Genomic DNA, 19,309 nt, shown 5'->3' with positions numbered 1-19,309 from the left:
TTTCTGACTGGCCACTGTCAGCTAAGGAAACACCTACATAATATGGGGCTAGTGGACACACCTCTATGCAGGATGTGTGAACAGGAAGATGAGACTGTCAGGCATGTCCTGTGCGAGTGCCCGGAGTTATCGTCAATAAGAGAGTGTGTGTTCGGCGAGTCTTGGCCTACACCTGCCGATATAAAGGAGATGTCTCCCAGCGACCTGTCCACCTTCCTGGAAAGGACAGGATGGACGACGACCTAGGAGGACAACTCCTTGGGAGGATGTACAATGGGTCACATGTGGCCTAAGTGCGTGGGCTTACACTCACCCTCCCTACTCTACAGATACAGATACAGAAACAATAAAATAGATGTTCAGCATGGTCCCATTGATGAGACATATGGCAGGTAGTGAAATAAAGAATGCCTTACCAAGAATGCCTTCCAGCAGAATCCGTAACTTTTATAAATTGTTTTTGGAATATGATATTTTTTTCAGAAAATTAGAGGTTCGTGATGTCAGCACATTTCAGAAACTCGGTTGTTTTTGAAAATAAGCTGTGGTACATAAATAAAGTAATAATTAAGTGATTATCAGGACTATTATAAAAAAAAATAATGATTCATTTGATAAGCATCAAATTACCAAAACTCACCCATATTTTCAATATCAATGCAAAACAAAAGTGTTTTAGGAATTTTCGGTTCTTTCGTGTATCTCCGGAACCAAAAGAGATAGAGTCAATTTTTCGGAATCATTCAATAGTACTCGAAAATAGGCAACTTTGCCACAATTCAACCGACTCTCTATCTCCATCCTTCACGAGATCCCCATGTATAGATTCCAATTTGAATTTGTATAAAAGTTAAAATTTAGACTATCAGTGAATTCTCATAATTTTTGCGAGCTTCAAAGCATTTTATGGAAAAAATTTTGAGCAATATTTTTACTAACCTTCAGGATCTAGTATCTTTGAAATAGTTATCGGCCCAAGTTGACAAATATGCATACGTTCGTAGTACATACTACTCTATCCAATTTTTTTTTGGCGGATCTCGGATCTTTCCCTAATAAATCTCAAATGGAAAAAGGACGAGAGATACTTTATTTTGAAGTTCGTCCAATTCATTTTCCAAATGTATTGGGTACTCAGTTGAGCATTTTATTACTTGATTTTCGAAAAAAAATTGTATGTGGTTGACAATCAGTTTGTTTTTCATTAAATGTTCAAAATGTTGCAGACAGTGATAAAATATGCTTTCATATGGAAAGTCAAAATTTTTTTCCCAAAAATTAATCTCTCCTCAAAATATATGCCTTTCAATGCTTTCAAATGTTTTGAAAAACTTCATTTCGGATTTATCTACAAGAACCAGTTATTCTTAACATCAATTCTGCTCAATTTTGAAGTTTCATTGTGTATTAGACAATTGATTCAAGATCACTTCAAATATAATCTAGTGGAATTATATCGGGACTACGTTGTGGTCATTCCATACTCTTCTCCGACCAATTCTTCTACCAGAATAGGTATACAAGAAATCAGTAAATAAAGTAAATTATAATAATTTTCGAGCGAAAGCTGAACTCCTGAATTTAAGTCCTTCTTGATAATACAACCGATGTGTTTTCGTCTTTTTCCACATTTTATATTATAGAAGAGGTAAAAATATTGCTGTGAATCATTTTTGGATAGGTAATTATCTTTCATATTCAGGGCTTTATACAAAAAAGCGCATAACTTATGTTAAATAAGTTGTATTTATTTTATTTTTAATGTCATATATAAAATATATTTTCGAAATGTTAAATACAAATAAATGCATGAGATGATTTTGAAATTATTTAGAATAATGGTTTACATAAGTAATCGTAGGCATGCATCTGATTTCAGTGTCAGATGTCAGTTGTCTGGACCGTCGACCACCTGATTCATAAATTACATAAAAGTTATTTGAACTTTCAATTTTATTACAATTTGCTTCCATCTGAAAACCAGTTTATTCACTTAAAATAAATAGCTGACCTAGACATCAATGTTATAAAATATATTTAGGAATTTAATTGTACAGGAGTGGACTAGCCCCATGGTAAGCTTTGTTTGTGTATTTACAAACTTATTGGAGTGTAAACATATAATGTATGATGACTAATTTCAGACTTATCGACTCAAATCAGTATTTTTTTATCTTGGTACCGGTATTTTAATTTTCTAAATTTTTTCAGAGGATGGTGTACCCCGAACAACTGAATCTAGACCAAATCGTTGGAAAGTCTGCTCAAAACGCTTCTTCTTGGTGTAGCGAACCCTTAGAGGAAAACAGCAATAACATAAATGTGTCGGAAGAACTGAAAAATCGAAAGTGCCGCAATAATACAGCTGATTGCGGAAACAGGAATGGTCCCGATGAAACGATTTTTTCTAATTCTAATTTAACCAACCCCATGCCACAAACGTGAGTATATAGTTAGGAAGGACTGGCATTCGTAATAATTTATAAAAAAAGTAAGTTCAATATTATTGTTCGAAAAAAATTAAATATGATGAGAACTTATATGAACAATGAAAAATGAAATGAATACTGATATTTTTTGACAGTAGAAGTTCGAAATTTCAAAGAATGAAGGAAGCATTAATGTTGTTCAAATTGAACATGGACGTGGGTTAATTTCAACAATTTTCTAGGATAGCTAACAGGCAGTTCATACAGGACCGAGTACGGCATCTTGTAGAAGCATTTTCAACTCGAGCTCAAGCCGCTAGAGAAAAAATAGAAACCCCTGCCACCCCCTCATCTATCAGCAGCCGGGAAACAATCGATCCTCAGTCTAGGATTCCCTTGAATCCAAAACTTAGCATTTCCTTTTCCGATAAGTACGATGAACATTTACCGGAAATCAAAATACAAAACGGATTCTCCAAATTCTTCGGTAATTACAAAAAAAAACAAAAAATTCGTTTATTAATCACAGCGGGTCCATATGTAACGCATAAATTCATTATAGATAGATAGATAGATAGATAGATAGACATTTGAATTTCACTAGTTCGGACTTCCATTGTCTACTATATAAAATGATTTGAAATCCCTGAAACAAGTAAAAAAGAATAATTAAAAAAGAATAGTTGAAAATAACAATTATATTAGGCAACAATAAACCTGAAATGAAATGATAGTGAAATAACCTACAAGTAAAAATATAATAATTGAATAAATAAAAATTAAAGGAATGCAAAAAAGAAAATAATAAAAATAAAGTGTAGAGATTCCAAGTCACGTTAGTTCACGACGTTTCGATTGTTGGTATCTACAATCGTCTTCGGGTGATGACTGGACTGATTCCTCCGAGAGATGACTATTTTATAGGTCGTTGAAATACTTTCACTTTCTCTACTTTCCATTTTCCGCTTCACTGATTCCGTGAGGGATGACCGTTTTGGCGGGAGTTTCTCATTTTTCGTTTGATGATGGGTTTCCATATGTTTCGTATATCTACGCTGGCCTGGCTGAATACGTTGTTGGACAACATGTATGCGGCTTCCTTAAATTTTCTCCTGAACCAATGTTCCTCTCTGTGCAAGATCTCAGCTTAGGACCACTCGATGTTGTGTTGATGGGTCCAAACATGGTCTGCTATTCCTGATTTGCTGGTTTCTCCTCGCTGTGTATGCTTCTTGTGCTCGGCAATGCGAACATTCAATGGCCTCTTAGTTTCACCAATATAGGATTTTCCGCACTCACAGGGTATCCGGTAAATGCATTTATTTTCAGCATTTCATTTCAGGTTTATTGTTGCTTAATATAATTGTTATTTTCAACTATTCTTTTTCAATTATTCTTTTTTACTTGTTTCAGGGATTTCAAATCATTTTATATAGTAGACAATGGAAGTCCGAACTAGTGAAATTCATCACGAAACATTGTTAATCACCTTCAAACAGATAGACATTTATTGATCATACACCCATTTACATTGGATTGATAGTTCAAAACAGAACAATGTTGAAATAATAAAACAATAAAACACTGAAATACTATAAAATGCCCTAGATAACAGATAACATTTCAATTTTGTTTTGAATCTGAACAGGTTTGGCTGAATCTTCAAGTCATTATGTAGCATGTTAAAAAAGTTTGCCGCAGCATATTTTGGGGATTTTTTATAGGTCGAGTAGTTGACAATTTTCAATCTGAATTGGTTTCTTTGACGGGTTGGGTAGTGGTTGATATCCGCATTTTGAATAAAATGGTTTTTATGAATGTAGGCAAATATTAATAATTTATACAAATAGATACTCGTGAATGTCAAAATTCTCTTTTCTTTGAAAACATCTCTGCAAAATTCTCGAAAACCCAGATGGAATATCAATCGTATTATTCTTTTCTGTGCTATGAAGACTCTGCTGCTACCAGTAGCGTGACCATAAACTATAATATCATGACTAATGGAAGAATATACCAATGCATAGTAAACGCTCATGAGACCTTCTTCATTTAAACAGCTCTTTAAATTTCTCAACGCAAAGAAGTGTTTATTCAAGGTGGAACATAGTGACTCTATGCATTTGTCTCATTTGAGGTTTTCGTCAAGGATTGTACCCAAAAACTTGAAGCTACTTTGAAATGTGATTGATGAACTATTTATATACAGTTTTCACCGATGGCTCTTCCCGTAGTCGATATGTGGAATTGAATAGCAACAGTCTTCAAGTAGTCTATTACTAAATTGTTCTTCTAACAACAATGGTCAAATTGATTTAATACGTTTTTTGTTTTTGCTATTAGTTCACCACTGTTAGGGCCAGATATCAAAATTAAGGAATCATCTGCGAACAAGTAAACCTATCCATCTTTCACATGTTCGGGAAGGTCATTTATAAATAACAAAAAAATCAGTGGACCCAGAAAGCTACCCTGAGGAACTCATGAGTCCGCTAAGAGTTCATCAGATGTTTTATCATTCACTCTAACTATCAGTTTCCTTCCTTCTAGGAATGAACGGAACCAGTCCTCAATTTTTCCACGTATACCGAGTGCATACATCTTTGTCAAGATGAAATTGAAGTTAAGAGTATCGAAGGCTCGGGATAAGTCAAAAAACAATCCAATGACCAACTCACCTGCCTCCATCTCCTCCTGTATCAGCTGAATCAAATATCTAGTTGCAGTTTCAGTAGAATATCCTTCTCTGAAACCATGTTGGTTTGGGCTAAGTACCTATATTAAACTTTTTTATGTATTGGTTCAGCCTATGTGACATCCTTTTCTCCAATACCTTTGACAATATACTCAATAATGCAACAGGCCTATAGTTGAGTTAAGAATGTCATTTTTTTTTGTAGATAGGTGATACTAAGGATATTTTCAGCCGAATTGGAAATTGATCCAGTTCAACTGATTTATTCAAAGTATACGCCGAATATGGTGCAATTTCTGTAGCATACTTTTTTATTAGGTAAACTGGAATTTCATCTATTCCAGTAGATTTTTTATTCTTTAGGTTTTTTATTATAACTTCTATTTCAGACGACAGAAAAGGCTGAAAAGAAAAAGAATTAATTTTTGTTATAGATGATGTTGTGCAGTTAATTGAGAGACCGTTACTGAAATTTGCTTTGAGTTGTTCATCTACTACCATCACGAAAAAGTTACCAAATATATTTGCAAGTTCCTGATTATCCAAGATTTGTTGATGATCATGATCAATCTCCATGTCGTTTTGTAAATTTTTCTTATTCAGACGTGTATTAACAATATTCCAGATCATCTTATTTTTATCACTCGATTCCTCTATGAGATTCTTATAGTGATTCTGCTTCGCTGTTTTTACATTTTTTGGTTATACAATTTTTTCAATCGTTTATATATGAATGATGACACTAAGAGCGGCATTTTTGGGATTAAACTGAATAAACAATAACAAAGTTCCCGAAACAGTTTATATATTCATTTGATGCATCTCGTACAACAAATGAGTATAAATTTTTAGACCTTCTTCACATTGAGAAGATCTTCTGTTTATTCAGATTTTAGCGAAAAAATGACTTACACGAATAGGTTCATTCTATTCGCAGAAAGTCAATATTTTAGGTCAGTCGTTGAGCTCTATAGAAATAAAATAGAAAAACAGTCCTTCGAAAATATTAGTAATTTTTTTGATAATTATCGCGACGGGGAACGAGGCTTCTTAATTTTTCAGTTATCTGATCAACTGATCTCTTTCCATTAGACTTCTTATTACAGGATTGTTCAAATTCTGTATGGAAGATATGGCCTGGCCTACAAGAAATTGAGAACATATACCTACTGTGCCACAAAATGTTAGAGACAGATTTCATGCGAAACAAAAGTGCTTTTATAAACTTTTATCGCCCGAATTGAAAAAAATAGAAAAAGCACTGGAAAAACAAATGAAGAAGCACTCTCATTTACCAAATTTTGCAGAGAGACTAGCGAACGAACAGACAGACAGAAGATAGAATTTAAAAACTGAAGTCGATAATTTTTCCATAGCAACCAGGGTCAATCTCTTCAAATAAAAAATTGGAGTCCGGTGAGAGGACCGTAGTGTACCAACTATTCCTAAAAGTAGTATAATTATTACTAGAAAAACCGTAAAATATCGACATGTTTTGGAAATTTTCGATATTATTGTTTATGCATCTAATAATGAATGTATGCGTTACTTCAGAGACCCTCTATACAAAAATACTACTTTTTATTCAAAATTTCAATAAAAACTCTAGGAACTCGAAGAAAGTAAAAATTATCGCTGAAACTTTGGTAATAAAATACATGAATATTTACACTGCTCTGTATATTTCCAGAAACGCAAATCATTGACCCAAATTCCAAATTCTACATCACGTGGATGTGCGTAGCAGCCATGTCGGTCCTCTACAATGCTTGGGTGATTCCCTTGAGGAGCACCTTCCCTTATCAAACAAAAGAAAACAGGCCGATATGGATGACGTTCGACTACATGGCTGACTTGATTTACTTGATCGATGCGCTTTTTATCCAGCCGAGAGTCAAATATTTGAACGACGGCTTCTGGGTCACTGACGTTAGGTTATTGAGGAGGAATTATATTAAAAACAAACGTTTTAAGGTGAGTAGGAATCATTATACGAAAGTAATTTTTGTGTACTTACAGTCTTTTGAATTTTCAAGATTAACAGGACAGTCAAAGTATAGATTCAGCGATCTAACAAAACGTTTAACAGGTTTCCATCTCTCTGTTCAACCTTTTACAGTGAAAGTCTTACAGTAAAGTGTGTTATTAACTTCCAATATGAATTTTCACCAAGTATCGGCCAATTTTTCATACATTTTGCAAAAAAAATTATAATCCACATGAAGAAATCAGAATACAAAGAAATATGGCTTGTTTAGATTAAAAATAGATTTTTATATTTTGGGATACCTAACTGTAATCTTGATCATGACAATTCCAGAGATTGTTTTGAAAATTGTGTTATAGCTGGATCTTCTGTCTCTTCTGCCCCTCGATTTTCTATACTTCATCTGGGGCCCGGAGTTCGTCGTTCTACGCTTCCCGAGGTTTCTCAAAATCTACACTTTCTGGGAATTCTTTAGCTTCATGGATAAATTGCTCTCCAACCCATACATAATCAGGGTAACCAGAACGCTCATGTATATGATGTATTTGATCCACTTGAACGCTTGCGCATACTACTCGTTTTCCGCTTGGGAAGGAATCGGCAGCAATAACTTCGTGTACAATGGACAAGGAAACGCTTACATCAAATGTTTTTATTTCGCAACAAAGACTGCCACTTCGATTGGTGAGTAAACATATTTATTTCAGCGATTAATGAGGTATGAGTTTTCGAACGTCCCTCGTAAACTTTTCGAATCTCAATTATACTAAGGTCAATGGATCTTTACATGTGCGTGTATCGGAATTGAGTCAAAAAAGTAATGAAAACGAAACTACGTGGTTACAGCTCTGAATAACCTAATCTTTTAATAAAGAATTGCTTTCATTCATACATTTCACAGAAAAGTAGTCCCATGAAATTCGTCCGCATTTTATCAATCATTCTGTAATAATTTGTCAATATAACTATTTTGTGACGGAATATTAGATAAAGTCACTTCTGATAGATATACATCAATTGTCGAATTTGGATTTCAACTCACATTAGTACATTTATATTTATGATTCGTAGACTGAACGAATTCGCCGGTATCAGAGCGGTCAAATCTTCTTACTTTAGACTCTTCCATAGTCACTTGGTATGCGACATAGTGTTTTGAGGGAATTCCGCTCATTTAAAAAAAAATGTATTGCAAAAAATAGTTATACGTCAGATATCTAATGTCAACTTTAGATATCATTGTCTCCCACTTTTTAATCATTTCAAAATTATGCCGCTTCCTTCAGCTTTTATATATGAAACATTGATGCAATTCATAAAAATAGATCAAATTACAATCGCAACAACACTAATATCCAACAAGATCATCAAATCTGATAAGAACTGAGAGATTCAGACTAAGCACCTCACAGAAAAAATTCATTGAATTTGAAATTATATAATAAAGTACCATGTCACATAAAACAACTCAGTTTCTACTGTTTCAAACGAAACTAAAAGTATTTTTTTTAATAACTGTTTTTATTTCACGAATGAATATATGTATGTTTTACAACATAGATGATTTGTGTGACTTCGAGTGAGTAACTTTAACATTAGTTCTTTGATGTTTAATTGCTTAGTTGTATTTATTATTGTGTACATTGTTCTGTTATGCAAGCATTGTGATAGTTCTATTTGTATATATGACGATATATTTAGGACTTTTGTGTTTTGACTTGCTACAATTATTTGTTCAAATGTATCACGTAGCCAATAACTATTCTATTATATTTTATAGAAAAATGTGTTTTATCGCGCCAAGTACCAATGACGCATGTGTAATGATTTGTTGCTCCGAGGGTATTGTAGAAAATTATAATGTAAATGTTTAAGTAGCATAAAAATTTACTACTTAAGACAATCTCCATTTTTACTTTCTCTTTCGATGGCAAAAGTTCTGCACTATATAGGAAAATATAATATTGAATGACGTAGAAAATGAAAAGTACATTTGACAGATCTGTCATTTGACAGATTTCAAATTTGACAATTAACAGATTGAAAATCATATTTCCTCAGAGTAATAAAAGACAATAGAGTGGCTTTTTGCATCCTTATCTTGAAGGCAGCATAACTTTGTTTGTTTACGTGAAGTAAGTTGGACCATAAAACAGTGGCGGTTGGTTCAGTTGATAATCGGAGGGATAGTATATATTTATAAAATAAATCATTTCAGGTGAAAATATATTCTGTTCGAATAGTTCCTACAGGAAATCTGATTTATTATTAATGATTATGGAAATTAGGCCAGTTTTTCTACCACTTACTAGATTTTTATTTATGTATGGCTTTATAATAAAGCGCGTGGTTGACTTGCTTAAAATTAAATTATTTCATATGAACATTTTTATTATTATCAACTTAGAATAAAGTTTTATCAAAACAACAATAAAAATAAAATAAAAATAAATAAAATATAATAAAAATTAATTGGCGCTCCGGGGCGACTTCATTGATTCCAGTGGCGCATTTGCTTTTTCAGCTGTAGGAAAACCCGGAAAATCATGTGAACTAATTCATAACAATAATAAATTTTAATTTCAAAAGTAACGAACTTTGCTTCATAAAATCAGATGAAGAAATTTGTGATTTTTTGATAAACAAGCGGTACGGTTTGTGAGATCCGATATAAAGAATTTTCGATTAGAAATCATTTATATTTATAATTACGATGGTGGTTTGATATTATTCTGTGATTTCATTCAAAATTGGGTTCTTTGTGGACCGACATTATGAAAGAAGATATTTTTGATATTTGTAATGATCGTTTTTTTGATCTTATTCTTATAAATGAAGATTTTGAAACTAGGTTTACATTATTTCATTATTTGGCATATCCTTACCAAAAAGAGGTTAAAAAAATGACAACCGTCATTTCTTATTGAATATTGTCTGTATGCAACTCGAAAGCCTCGTGCAAAGAAAGAAAAACCACAAGAATAACTATTTAGTATACAAACTGAACATTGAGCAAAAAGCTTTTTAATCTATTGATCACAGAATGGATGAAACACACATTTTTCATTTTTGAATACAGTTTTTTTTTTCATTTACATTGACGATTTTTCGTAATTATAGAATTCGTCAGCATGAATTATTGAAAAAAAAAACATAATGTCGGTCCACAAAGACCCCTAGATACCAATTTTGAATGAAATCACATAATAATATCAAACCTCAATCGTAATTATAAATATTCATGATATCTAATCGAAAATTCTTTATATCGGACCTTACAAACCGTACCTCATGTTTATCAAATCTGAGAATAAATCACAAATTTCTTTAACATTTCTTTAACATTTATCATTGTTATGAATTAGTTCATTTGGAATACTTCAATTTTAACCCAGTAAACCACGCGCTTTATTATAAAGCCATACATAAATAAAAATCTAGTAGGTGGTAGAAAAACTGGCTCCATTTTCATAATCATTAATAAAAAATAAATCAAATTTCCTGTAGAAACTATTTGAACAGAATACGTTTTTTCACCTGAAATGATTTATATTATAAATATATAATATTCCTCCGATTATCAACTAAACCAACCGCCACTGTCTTATAGTCCAACTTACTTCAAATGTAAACAAACTCTCCATTACCCGTCACCCCCACATAAGTTGTACAGAAAAAGATAGTACGATAACCGTTTCAAAACACATGTATTGTATTGGTATAGGCACCGTACAAGCATGGTAACTCTATGTCTTATTACTCTGAGCATATTTCCAATAGCTTCGATCCCCTTGAAAAGTAAATTGAAAACAATAAATATTGTGATTGAACATTATCGTTCAATCACAATATTTATTGAAGACAATAAATGTCAATTTTTTTCCGAACCTATCAAATGTGTTGAGATATTCAGTTGAAACCCTAATTCAACAACCAAGTATTTGTGATCCGAAACTAGACAGCGTAGTTTCGATATGCTTCAGCTCTCATCAGTAGTACTGGGCTAAACTACGATTGTATTGTTGGACACAACTGGCCTTGTTTATCATTCATATTCGTATATTAAGTATTTTGTTGTCTTCCTCTTCTAAGGCAAAATGACATCGCTTTTTCCTACTCAGACTTGTATTTTAAAAACAGTAAAGTCCAACAATACATTCGTGGTGTCTATCCCAGTACCACTGATGATACCTAATGCGGGTCGAAACAGCGCTGTTAAATCATGAATGCTTTGTTTTTGGACTCTGGTTTCGACTAGTTGTCTTGCAGTGAAAGCTGCAGAGAAAGACAGAGAACGAATCTTGTTTCAGCGATTAATGTCGAACTAATGTCTGCCTTTAGAGAAAGTCTAGTTTATCTTTGATATTCAAGGATTGGGATTTTCAAAACTTCAATTTGAAAAGGTACGATTTTTTTTGTAATGATTTTTCACAAATTCGTTTCTCAAACTTTCATTCAAAAAAAATATGGCAGCAAGTAATTGAGTAGACCATTGTAGATTTTAGAGCAAGAAAAGCGCAGATTTTCCGTGTCATTCAGTATTTTTTCCATATGGTGCATTATTTTCACTTACAAGGTATAAATAAATAGAATTGCTCCCAAGAGGGATCCTTGTGGGAGAACGTTATTTTTTTTCTTACAGGTAAAAATCCGAAACCAACTCAGGAAATCGAATACATGTTCATGACCTTTTCATGGTTGATGGGCGTCTTCGTATTCGCCCTTCTCATAGGTCAAATTCGTGACATCATTTCCACGGCTACCAGATCGAAGACAGAATACAGAAAACTCGTTGACGAAACGTTGGAGTATATGCGTAGACTGAACTTGCCGCAGGATATGCAACGGAGAGTCCAATTGTGGTTCAACTACACCTGGGAAACTCAAAGGACCTTAGGTATGGTAGGTGTGTTGGCCAAAATGGAAAGTTTACACGTGTTTGCTGTTTTCAGATGAAAACACAATTATGGACTGTTTGCCACACAAGATGAAGACTGATATAGCTATAAACGTCCACATCCAGACGCTGAGCAAGGTGAAGTTGTTCGCCGATTGCGATGAAGCTCTTTTGAGGGAGTTGGTTTTGCAACTGAAATCCGTAATTTACCTGCCAGGGGATATAGTTTGTAAGAAGGGAGACGTAGGAAAAGAAATGTACATTATACAGTCGGGAAAGGTTCAGGTGAGCACATAAATTAGAAGAGATCAGAAGTTACTTATTTTAAATTCAAAAAATGTATTTGTAGGTTATAGGAACGTCAGGAAATGAAGTTTTGGCGACGCTTTCTGAAGGTTCCGTATTCGGAGAGATAAGTCTGTTGGGTATCCAAGGAATGAATAGAAGAACAGCCGACGTAAGGTAGTTTTCAGTATTTGCCATAAAACTATAATGAATCACGATTTTATAAATTTTGCTTGTTATATCTGAGGTATGAGGCGTGTGGTGGCCACTCATAATTTCTTTCAAAATATTGCATCTTATTTCACGAAGCCTTCACTTGCAGGTCTCAAGGCTACTCGAACCTTTTCGTTTTGAGTAAGGCAGACTTGAACGCGGCTTTATCTCATTATCCAGAAGCTCAAGAATTGCTCAATAAGAAAGCGAAAGCTTTAATGAAGAAAAATGCAGCCCTAGAGAGGAAACATAAAGCAATGATCATCATAAAAAATCCCAGCACTCCTCAAAGTCAAGCCAAACTTTTAAACACTGTCCTTCAGGTTCGCAAGAATTGAGTATGGGGGATGTTCAGAAAGTAATAATGAGACTTGTTGCGAATAACCATTAATGAACTCGCCACATGTCTGGATATTTCATTTGGCAGCGCCTTTTCAGTTTGGCACGATAATTAAGACATGCTACGCATGTCTTGTAGATAGATATTGCGCTTGCTCACACCGTAGAAAAGGAACACGGTTGTTTCGCGTGCCAAAAACTGTTATATCTGTAGAGTATTATTCTAACTTTCTGAACAATCCTCTCATATACTCATGTCAAAACTGAGTTTGTACGATTTTTGAATTCCTTTTTCCAGGTTGTGCCTCCAGATTCCAGAGCCAACAGGCTTTTAAGGTATGGAAGTAGGGGGAAGCCCATGCCAAATCCAGAATATGATAAACTCAAATATAGAAACAGTTTACCTGCTATTGAGATATATGATGGAGCAAATGACAAAACTTTTCAAACGAAAGTGACTGTGCACCGAAGTATGAGCTGAAACTCTTAGTTGTTTGGAAAAAAGTTTAATACATTATTTTTTTATTACAAAGCAATGAATAAATAAATCTTTGTAATTTTCAGTCACCGTTATTCGGACCCTTCGATTGCCATTTTTGTCTTATGATTTCCGGAGCACTAGCGCTGAACCTCAAAATATCTGCAGCTTCCTCAAGGTATCCATTTGAGTCTTCATCACTGACCTACAGCAGGATGGTACTCAACAGTTAGAATATTTCATTGTGCCCATGTACTTACTTTTTCATCTACGTTACTACTTTGTCTCAGTTTCATTTCTTCAAGGCATAGATATGCTTCGTACAGAAGAAGCCCTCTTAGGTGGCACTGCCCGATCTTCAACTTCTTCAGCAGGTCCAAAATGTTTTGACAGTACTCCCTCTTCAGTTTCAAGAGATCCATTGTTAAATCTGTGAAATAAATGAAACAATTTCATTGTGGTTCTTGGAAATACGTATCATAGAAAGATGTCAATACATATATCTGAGGTAAAGGAATTTGATCACATGGAAAAGCCAACTTTTGCCTCCTTCTTTAAAGGTTCTTGTTCATCCAAACAAAATAAAAAATAGCTATACGATTGAGTAAAAGAAATAACAAACTAAGAAAATTCTCAATTCGATTACTATATTTGACTTCTGGGTAGCACACGTGATCCTTTTTATTGAAGAAAGAATCGTCAAATTCTGAACGACTGTTGCGTATAGTAGGAACTTTAGATGATTGCATTTTTCTTTCATACTTTCTTTCATAGTTGAGACTGTCACTATACTATGCCTATAGCCTACGTTGAGGAGTACTGCAATGGGATAACTTACTACACACAATCCGATATTGTAAACAATCTATCTTGCCAGGTATAGAGATTCCCTCTACCTGTGGGCTGATCCTTTTCGTGTAGACAATTTGGACAAGTACCTAACCTAGATATACCTAATTAAACAATGTCGTTTATAAATGACAGAGTGATGTAATTTTACAGTTTTGAAATGCAAGCGCACATTTACAATTCGAGGAGTCGAACTTAGGTACTCTGGTCAGTATCTTCGAACACTGACTTATCATTTATTATTTTTTGGTGTAGAGAAAATAATTCGACTGTACCTTTCCATTGATATCCTTCCTTGTATCCCAAAATCCAAATCATCTTGTACTTGAGTTCGACAATGACCTCACCGTATTGGGGCAGCATCGACGTCAATTTTTTCGTTAAAAACGAATGAATGTACTTGAAATCGCTGTCATCCAAACCTCTCAGTGTAGAACCAATCAATGAAAATACTCTGGCGACATCTTTCAGTGGCACAGCTTTTTGGCAATCTTCGCATCTCCATTGAGAGTGTTTCAATGGATTGATTGGGATGACGTTTCCACGGCAGCTTTCGCACAAAATGGCGCTCATGTAAGTGCCAAATTCTGTAGGATCGACACATCTGGAATTATTAATTATACAGTGCATTTGTTTAATTCCCCCCCCCTTTTATTTTTTGAACGGGTCAACTCAAAAAATTGAAATTTGGGATAATGAAATTAATGCATGAATACTTTATTTTGAAGTGAAATTGACAGATGAAAAAAATGGAAAGGGGGTTCTTGTGCTCCTGACAAATGCTTCACAACCCTAAAATATAATGTCAATATCTTCAACTACTATAAAATGGCGAAACTTTTAATAATTGCCTGAATACATTGACATTTAACTACATGATATGAAGTAATAAGCTTGAGGTCAGTTCAGAAGATGCTCGAAATGGTTGCCTTGAACTTCTTGACATATGAACAGCCTATCCGATATTTCACACCGAACATTTTCGAACACAGTAACGTCAATATCTCTACAAATATTTATTATTCTCTGTCGTATATCCAATATTGAAGCAGGTTCAGTTACCTACACCTTTTGCTTCAAATAACCCCATAAAAAAGTCCAAAGGTGACAAATCTGGCAAACGAGCTGGCCATTCTGTAGGACCTCGACGGCCAATCCAACGACCGGGAAAAGTAGTATCCAAATAGTTTCTTACTTGTCTGGAGTAATGTGGTGGTTGCCCAATATTCCAGCCCAAACATTATTTTTTTTCTCGATATTGGGTATGTGTTTCCCGGAAAACGTGAGAGTTAGTGTTACTCCAATAACGGCAATATTGTCTGTGAACATTGCCGTTCAAAAAAATGTACATTCGTCAATAAAACAAATATTGTGGAGATTGGTAGGATGCCTTGCAATGGTTTCCATCATGATTTCGCAGAATTCTGTTCTTCGATCGGGGTCATCTTCAGTTAATTGGATGATACCCGTTCATGACGATGTATATACGATGACTTATGAATCATGAGTCATCGTATACACTACCTAGTGCTCTTATGGCTAAAGAGGAATTTATTTAATGAAAAATGTAATAAGATTATGGGTACATGTACTGACTAGTAGTACTTTGGAAATTACCAGGAGTATTTCACAAGGTCCGAACCTTGGACCTTTTCTCTTCATAGTGTATACATATAGGGTCTTCCAATAGGGACTTCCGAACTTTGACAATTGACAACGGCCATCTTATTGAACTTACATCTGTCAAATCAGTTGCCATTTATTGAGTATGTTTTGTCAAATCACCATGAATGGAATAGCATTCAACAACACGCGCAAATAATAAAATTGTTTTTTCAAAATGGGCGCATTTTACGGTCGCCATAATCATCCTACCGAGAGGACTATTCGCAATGTGAAGGATACATTTTAGTTCACTGATTCAGTAAACGACCGACCAACACTCGTACGTAGACGAAACGCAAGATCTGCTGAAAACATCGTCGCTGTATGTGAAGTTGTGTGTCAGTTTATGAGATACTATTTTATTTGAAGAGTTGAATGAATCCAATTCAATTATTATACCCTAAAATTAAAAAATCTGCTATGTATAGTAAAGTGAATGTATGTTTATGGCAGATAATTTTCATGGATATATATTGGAAAATTTTGTTTTAACTTACCTTTCGCAGGAGCAAATGAAGTGTTTAGTATTTCGCAAATGAAACATTCTCGTTATTGTTCCCCAAATGAGTCTAAGGTAGGAATGAAATATTTCGGTGTCTTTCTTGATAAAAACTGAAGCTCTCACCACCATCCTGTGTTTATCGTCAAACATATGGGTTGCGTTGGGGTAACATCGGTGGTTCGCCAAACTACCTAGAGGATACAGCCCTGAAAATGGAGAGAAAGCCAGAGAGCGTCGTTATAATTATTATTTAAAGGATGTTCTATTTGGAATAACTAAAATTCTATTACCCTTGAAAAATCACTACATAGTATAAAAAAACAAAGTCGTTTCCCGCTGTAGGTCCTTATGTGTGCTTAGATATATATAAAACTATACACAACGGATTTTGAAGCGGGTTTTTCAATAGATAGTGTAGCGAACCTGAAGCCGCCCCTGATCGGTACACCAGCCGACTCATCGAACAAAAACATGACCTCACCGCGAAAGAATGCAACCGCCGGTGAAATTTTAGTCGAGTACCGAAACATCTACAAAATTCTCAAAAGGAACTTTACCAATATAAGTCCGTCTTACCGACCCAAGAGGCAAGGCCGTAGCCAGGGGGGATCAAGGGGGATTGATCCCCCCGAACAATGTGAGGATTTTGTGAGGAATACTAAATAAGGGCGCGAAAATGTGAGTATTACGGCAGCTCTAAGTAAGTACTTTTGACATCTTACATTGGCAACACTGTTTATGCCGTTTCTGCGGAATATATAAGAGACCAGTTCGCGCAGGCGCAGTTCTGTCTTACGTGATCCAATGCGAGTACGGATATATATGCGAAGTAATAATGCAGTGTGTAGAATTATAGTGTTGCGAATTAGTGAAGTGAAAGTGAGTAATGATATGATTTTTATATTTGAATTAAAAGGATTTGATGCCTAATAGTAGACTACTCACTGGTATTCATTCTCTTTAAAATCTATATTGAAGTGAATATTTTTGTACAAATGAAATTGGCTCCTTTTTATAATTGTTAATTTGTTACAGGTCGATCAACAATTGAAATTTCGAAAAGGACGCAAGAAAATACATTATTCAAATATTTATTTAAAAAATCTAAACTTGATGCTGATAGTGAAGCCAGTGAAGGTTCTACTGAAAATCAGTGTTCAAGTGATTTCGACAGCGATATTGCTACAAGTAGTTCTAGTACTTCTGGTGCCGTTCCTGGGACTGTGGATAATGTTTCTCAGCTTTTTTTAGATGTGGGATACTATATGGGATCAAACATAAAAATTGATGATGATTTGAAGTACAGATTGTTGAAATATCCTTGGATGCCAGAAAAGACATTCAAGTTTCCAGTAAGTGACGATAAAAGAAAGCTAAAATCTCAAATTCTTTGGATTGAACGCTTCTCGTGGTTGGTTTACACAAGTACAGGGCAACAAGGTGCTTTATGCAAATACTGTGTATTATTTGCCGGAGATTGCGCAGAAAAAGGCTCTCATAAGCAATTGAAATCCTTAGTTACTAAGACACTCACTAAATGGAACGATGCTATACATTATCACAAATCTTCTGTATTATTGGCTGATAATTTTATGAAGGTGTATAATAAATCTCAACCAAATATAATGAGTCAGATTGATAGCGGATACTTATCGCAAATAGCCGAAAGCGGCTTATTCTGATTATTGAAACAATTAAATTATGTGGACGTTAGGAATTAGCTTTGAGAGGTACGTGAGACTCAGGTCCTATAAAAATCAATGATCCTGAGCCAGAAAAAAATGATGGAAACTTTCGTGCTATCGTACGACGAATGAGAAGCAGATGTGGAGACTCAAATCTAATGAAGCACATGGAAAATATGACGTTGAACGCTACCTACCTAAGCCCGACCATACAAAATGAACTTATTGCAGTTTGTGGTGAAATAGTCCAAAAAAAATTGTGCAAGAATTGGATACTGCGAAATTTTTTCAATCCTTGTTGACGAAACTACTGATGTTTCACAACAAGAACAAATGTCCATTTGTGTGAGATATGCCGAGCCAAAAGATAATGTGTTTATCTTGCGTGAAGATTTTTCAACTTTTGTAACAGTTGAGAATACAAAAGGAACGTATTTAGCTAATGCAATTTTGTCTGAATTGAAATCTTTGGGAGTAGATTGCGAATACTTAATCGGACAAGGATATGATGGAGCTTCTTCGATGAAAGGAAGTTTTAAAGGTGTGCAGGCAGTAATTCGTGAGTCACATCCAGAAGCCTTATACGTCCATTGCAGCTCACATTCATTGAATTTAGCTCTGGCTCATTCTTGCCAAGTTCAGCCTATTCGGAATACTATTGGAAATGTAAAATCCGTTGGAAATTTCATCAAGTCCTCGGCAAAACAAAACAAGTGCTTGAAAGAGAATATTGAAAAAAACCTCCCCGAAACACAATGGAAAAACCTTACGGCAATGTGCGAGACCCGGTGGATTGAAAATCATGATGAGTTGTTAAGATTCAAGGAAATCTATAAAGCTATTGTTGATACACTAGACGACTTGAGCACTAACATGGATTGTGAAACATCGTCAAAGGCTGATTCTTTTCTGAGATCAGTCATTTCAAGCGATTTTGTTATAAGCTTATGTTGCTTAGGAATGTTGTTCCCATACACACTGACACTATGCAAAATACTTCAATCTCCTATTTGCTTTACAACATGTCGATTTAATCATGAAGACTATTGAAGATATTTGCCAAAATATTGATTCAAAATTTGCTGAACTTTTCCAGAATGCACAGAATGTGCTCTGTACTATAAACGAAAAGATTAAAATTCCGCGAATTACGTCACGCCAAGAGCGTAGGGCAAACTACAACACAAAAGATCCTGAAACTTATTTTAGAATTACTATAATGATTCCACTTTTGGATGATTTCAGTGATCAGCCTCAGTCGATATTCCAAAATCATAAAGCCACA

At 34.6% G+C, this 19,309-nt stretch overlaps 2 protein-coding genes across 10 annotated transcripts in view; one reads left to right on the top strand and one right to left on the bottom strand.

Annotated features, from left to right (window-relative positions):
- Nucleotides 1–13,408, top strand: part of CngB (Cyclic nucleotide-gated ion channel subunit B) — a 24,858-nt gene extending 11,450 nt beyond the window's left edge. For 4 of the 7 annotated variants that reach the window (XM_074184583.1, XM_074184589.1, XM_074184588.1 and 1 more), the window contains exons 2-10: nucleotides 2,212–2,441; nucleotides 2,672–2,916; nucleotides 6,815–7,098; nucleotides 7,471–7,795; nucleotides 11,715–12,008; nucleotides 12,064–12,293; nucleotides 12,358–12,470; nucleotides 12,616–12,829; nucleotides 13,144–13,408. In XM_074184583.1, coding sequence (XP_074040684.1) covers nucleotides 2,212–2,441; nucleotides 2,672–2,916; nucleotides 6,815–7,098; nucleotides 7,471–7,795; nucleotides 11,715–12,008; nucleotides 12,064–12,293; nucleotides 12,358–12,470; nucleotides 12,616–12,829; nucleotides 13,144–13,326 — 2,118 coding nt within the window. In that variant the 3' untranslated portion in view covers nucleotides 13,327–13,408. Of the gene's footprint in view, nucleotides 1–1,812; nucleotides 2,076–2,211; nucleotides 2,442–2,671; nucleotides 2,917–6,814; nucleotides 7,099–7,470; nucleotides 7,796–11,714; nucleotides 12,009–12,063; nucleotides 12,294–12,357; nucleotides 12,471–12,615; nucleotides 12,830–13,143 lie in introns of those variants that run through there. The other 3 variants (XM_074184584.1, XM_074184585.1, XM_023167627.2) reach the window with 3 other exon arrangements.
- LOC111511629 (SET domain-containing protein SmydA-8) overlaps nucleotides 13,336–19,309 on the bottom strand; it is a 26,642-nt gene continuing 20,668 nt past the window's right edge. For all 3 annotated transcript variants that reach the window (XM_023167669.2, XM_023167676.2, XM_023167660.2), the window contains 4 exons: nucleotides 16,335–16,545; nucleotides 14,448–14,776; nucleotides 13,584–13,753; nucleotides 13,336–13,528 (listed from right to left, as the gene is read on the bottom strand). In XM_023167669.2, coding sequence (XP_023023437.2) covers nucleotides 13,406–13,528; nucleotides 13,584–13,753; nucleotides 14,448–14,776; nucleotides 16,335–16,545 — 833 coding nt within the window. In that variant the 3' untranslated portion in view covers nucleotides 13,336–13,405. The remainder of the gene's footprint in view (nucleotides 13,529–13,583; nucleotides 13,754–14,447; nucleotides 14,777–16,334; nucleotides 16,546–19,309) is intronic.

This window comes from Leptinotarsa decemlineata, unplaced genomic scaffold (assembly GCF_025532065.1).
Source record: "Leptinotarsa decemlineata unplaced genomic scaffold, Ldec_3_MD MMD2_tig00026354_RagTag_RagTag, whole genome shotgun sequence".
In the NCBI taxonomy this organism is placed as follows: Eukaryota; Metazoa; Arthropoda; class Insecta; order Coleoptera; family Chrysomelidae; genus Leptinotarsa; species Leptinotarsa decemlineata.
This window is presented reverse-complemented; position numbering and strand designations above follow the sequence as displayed.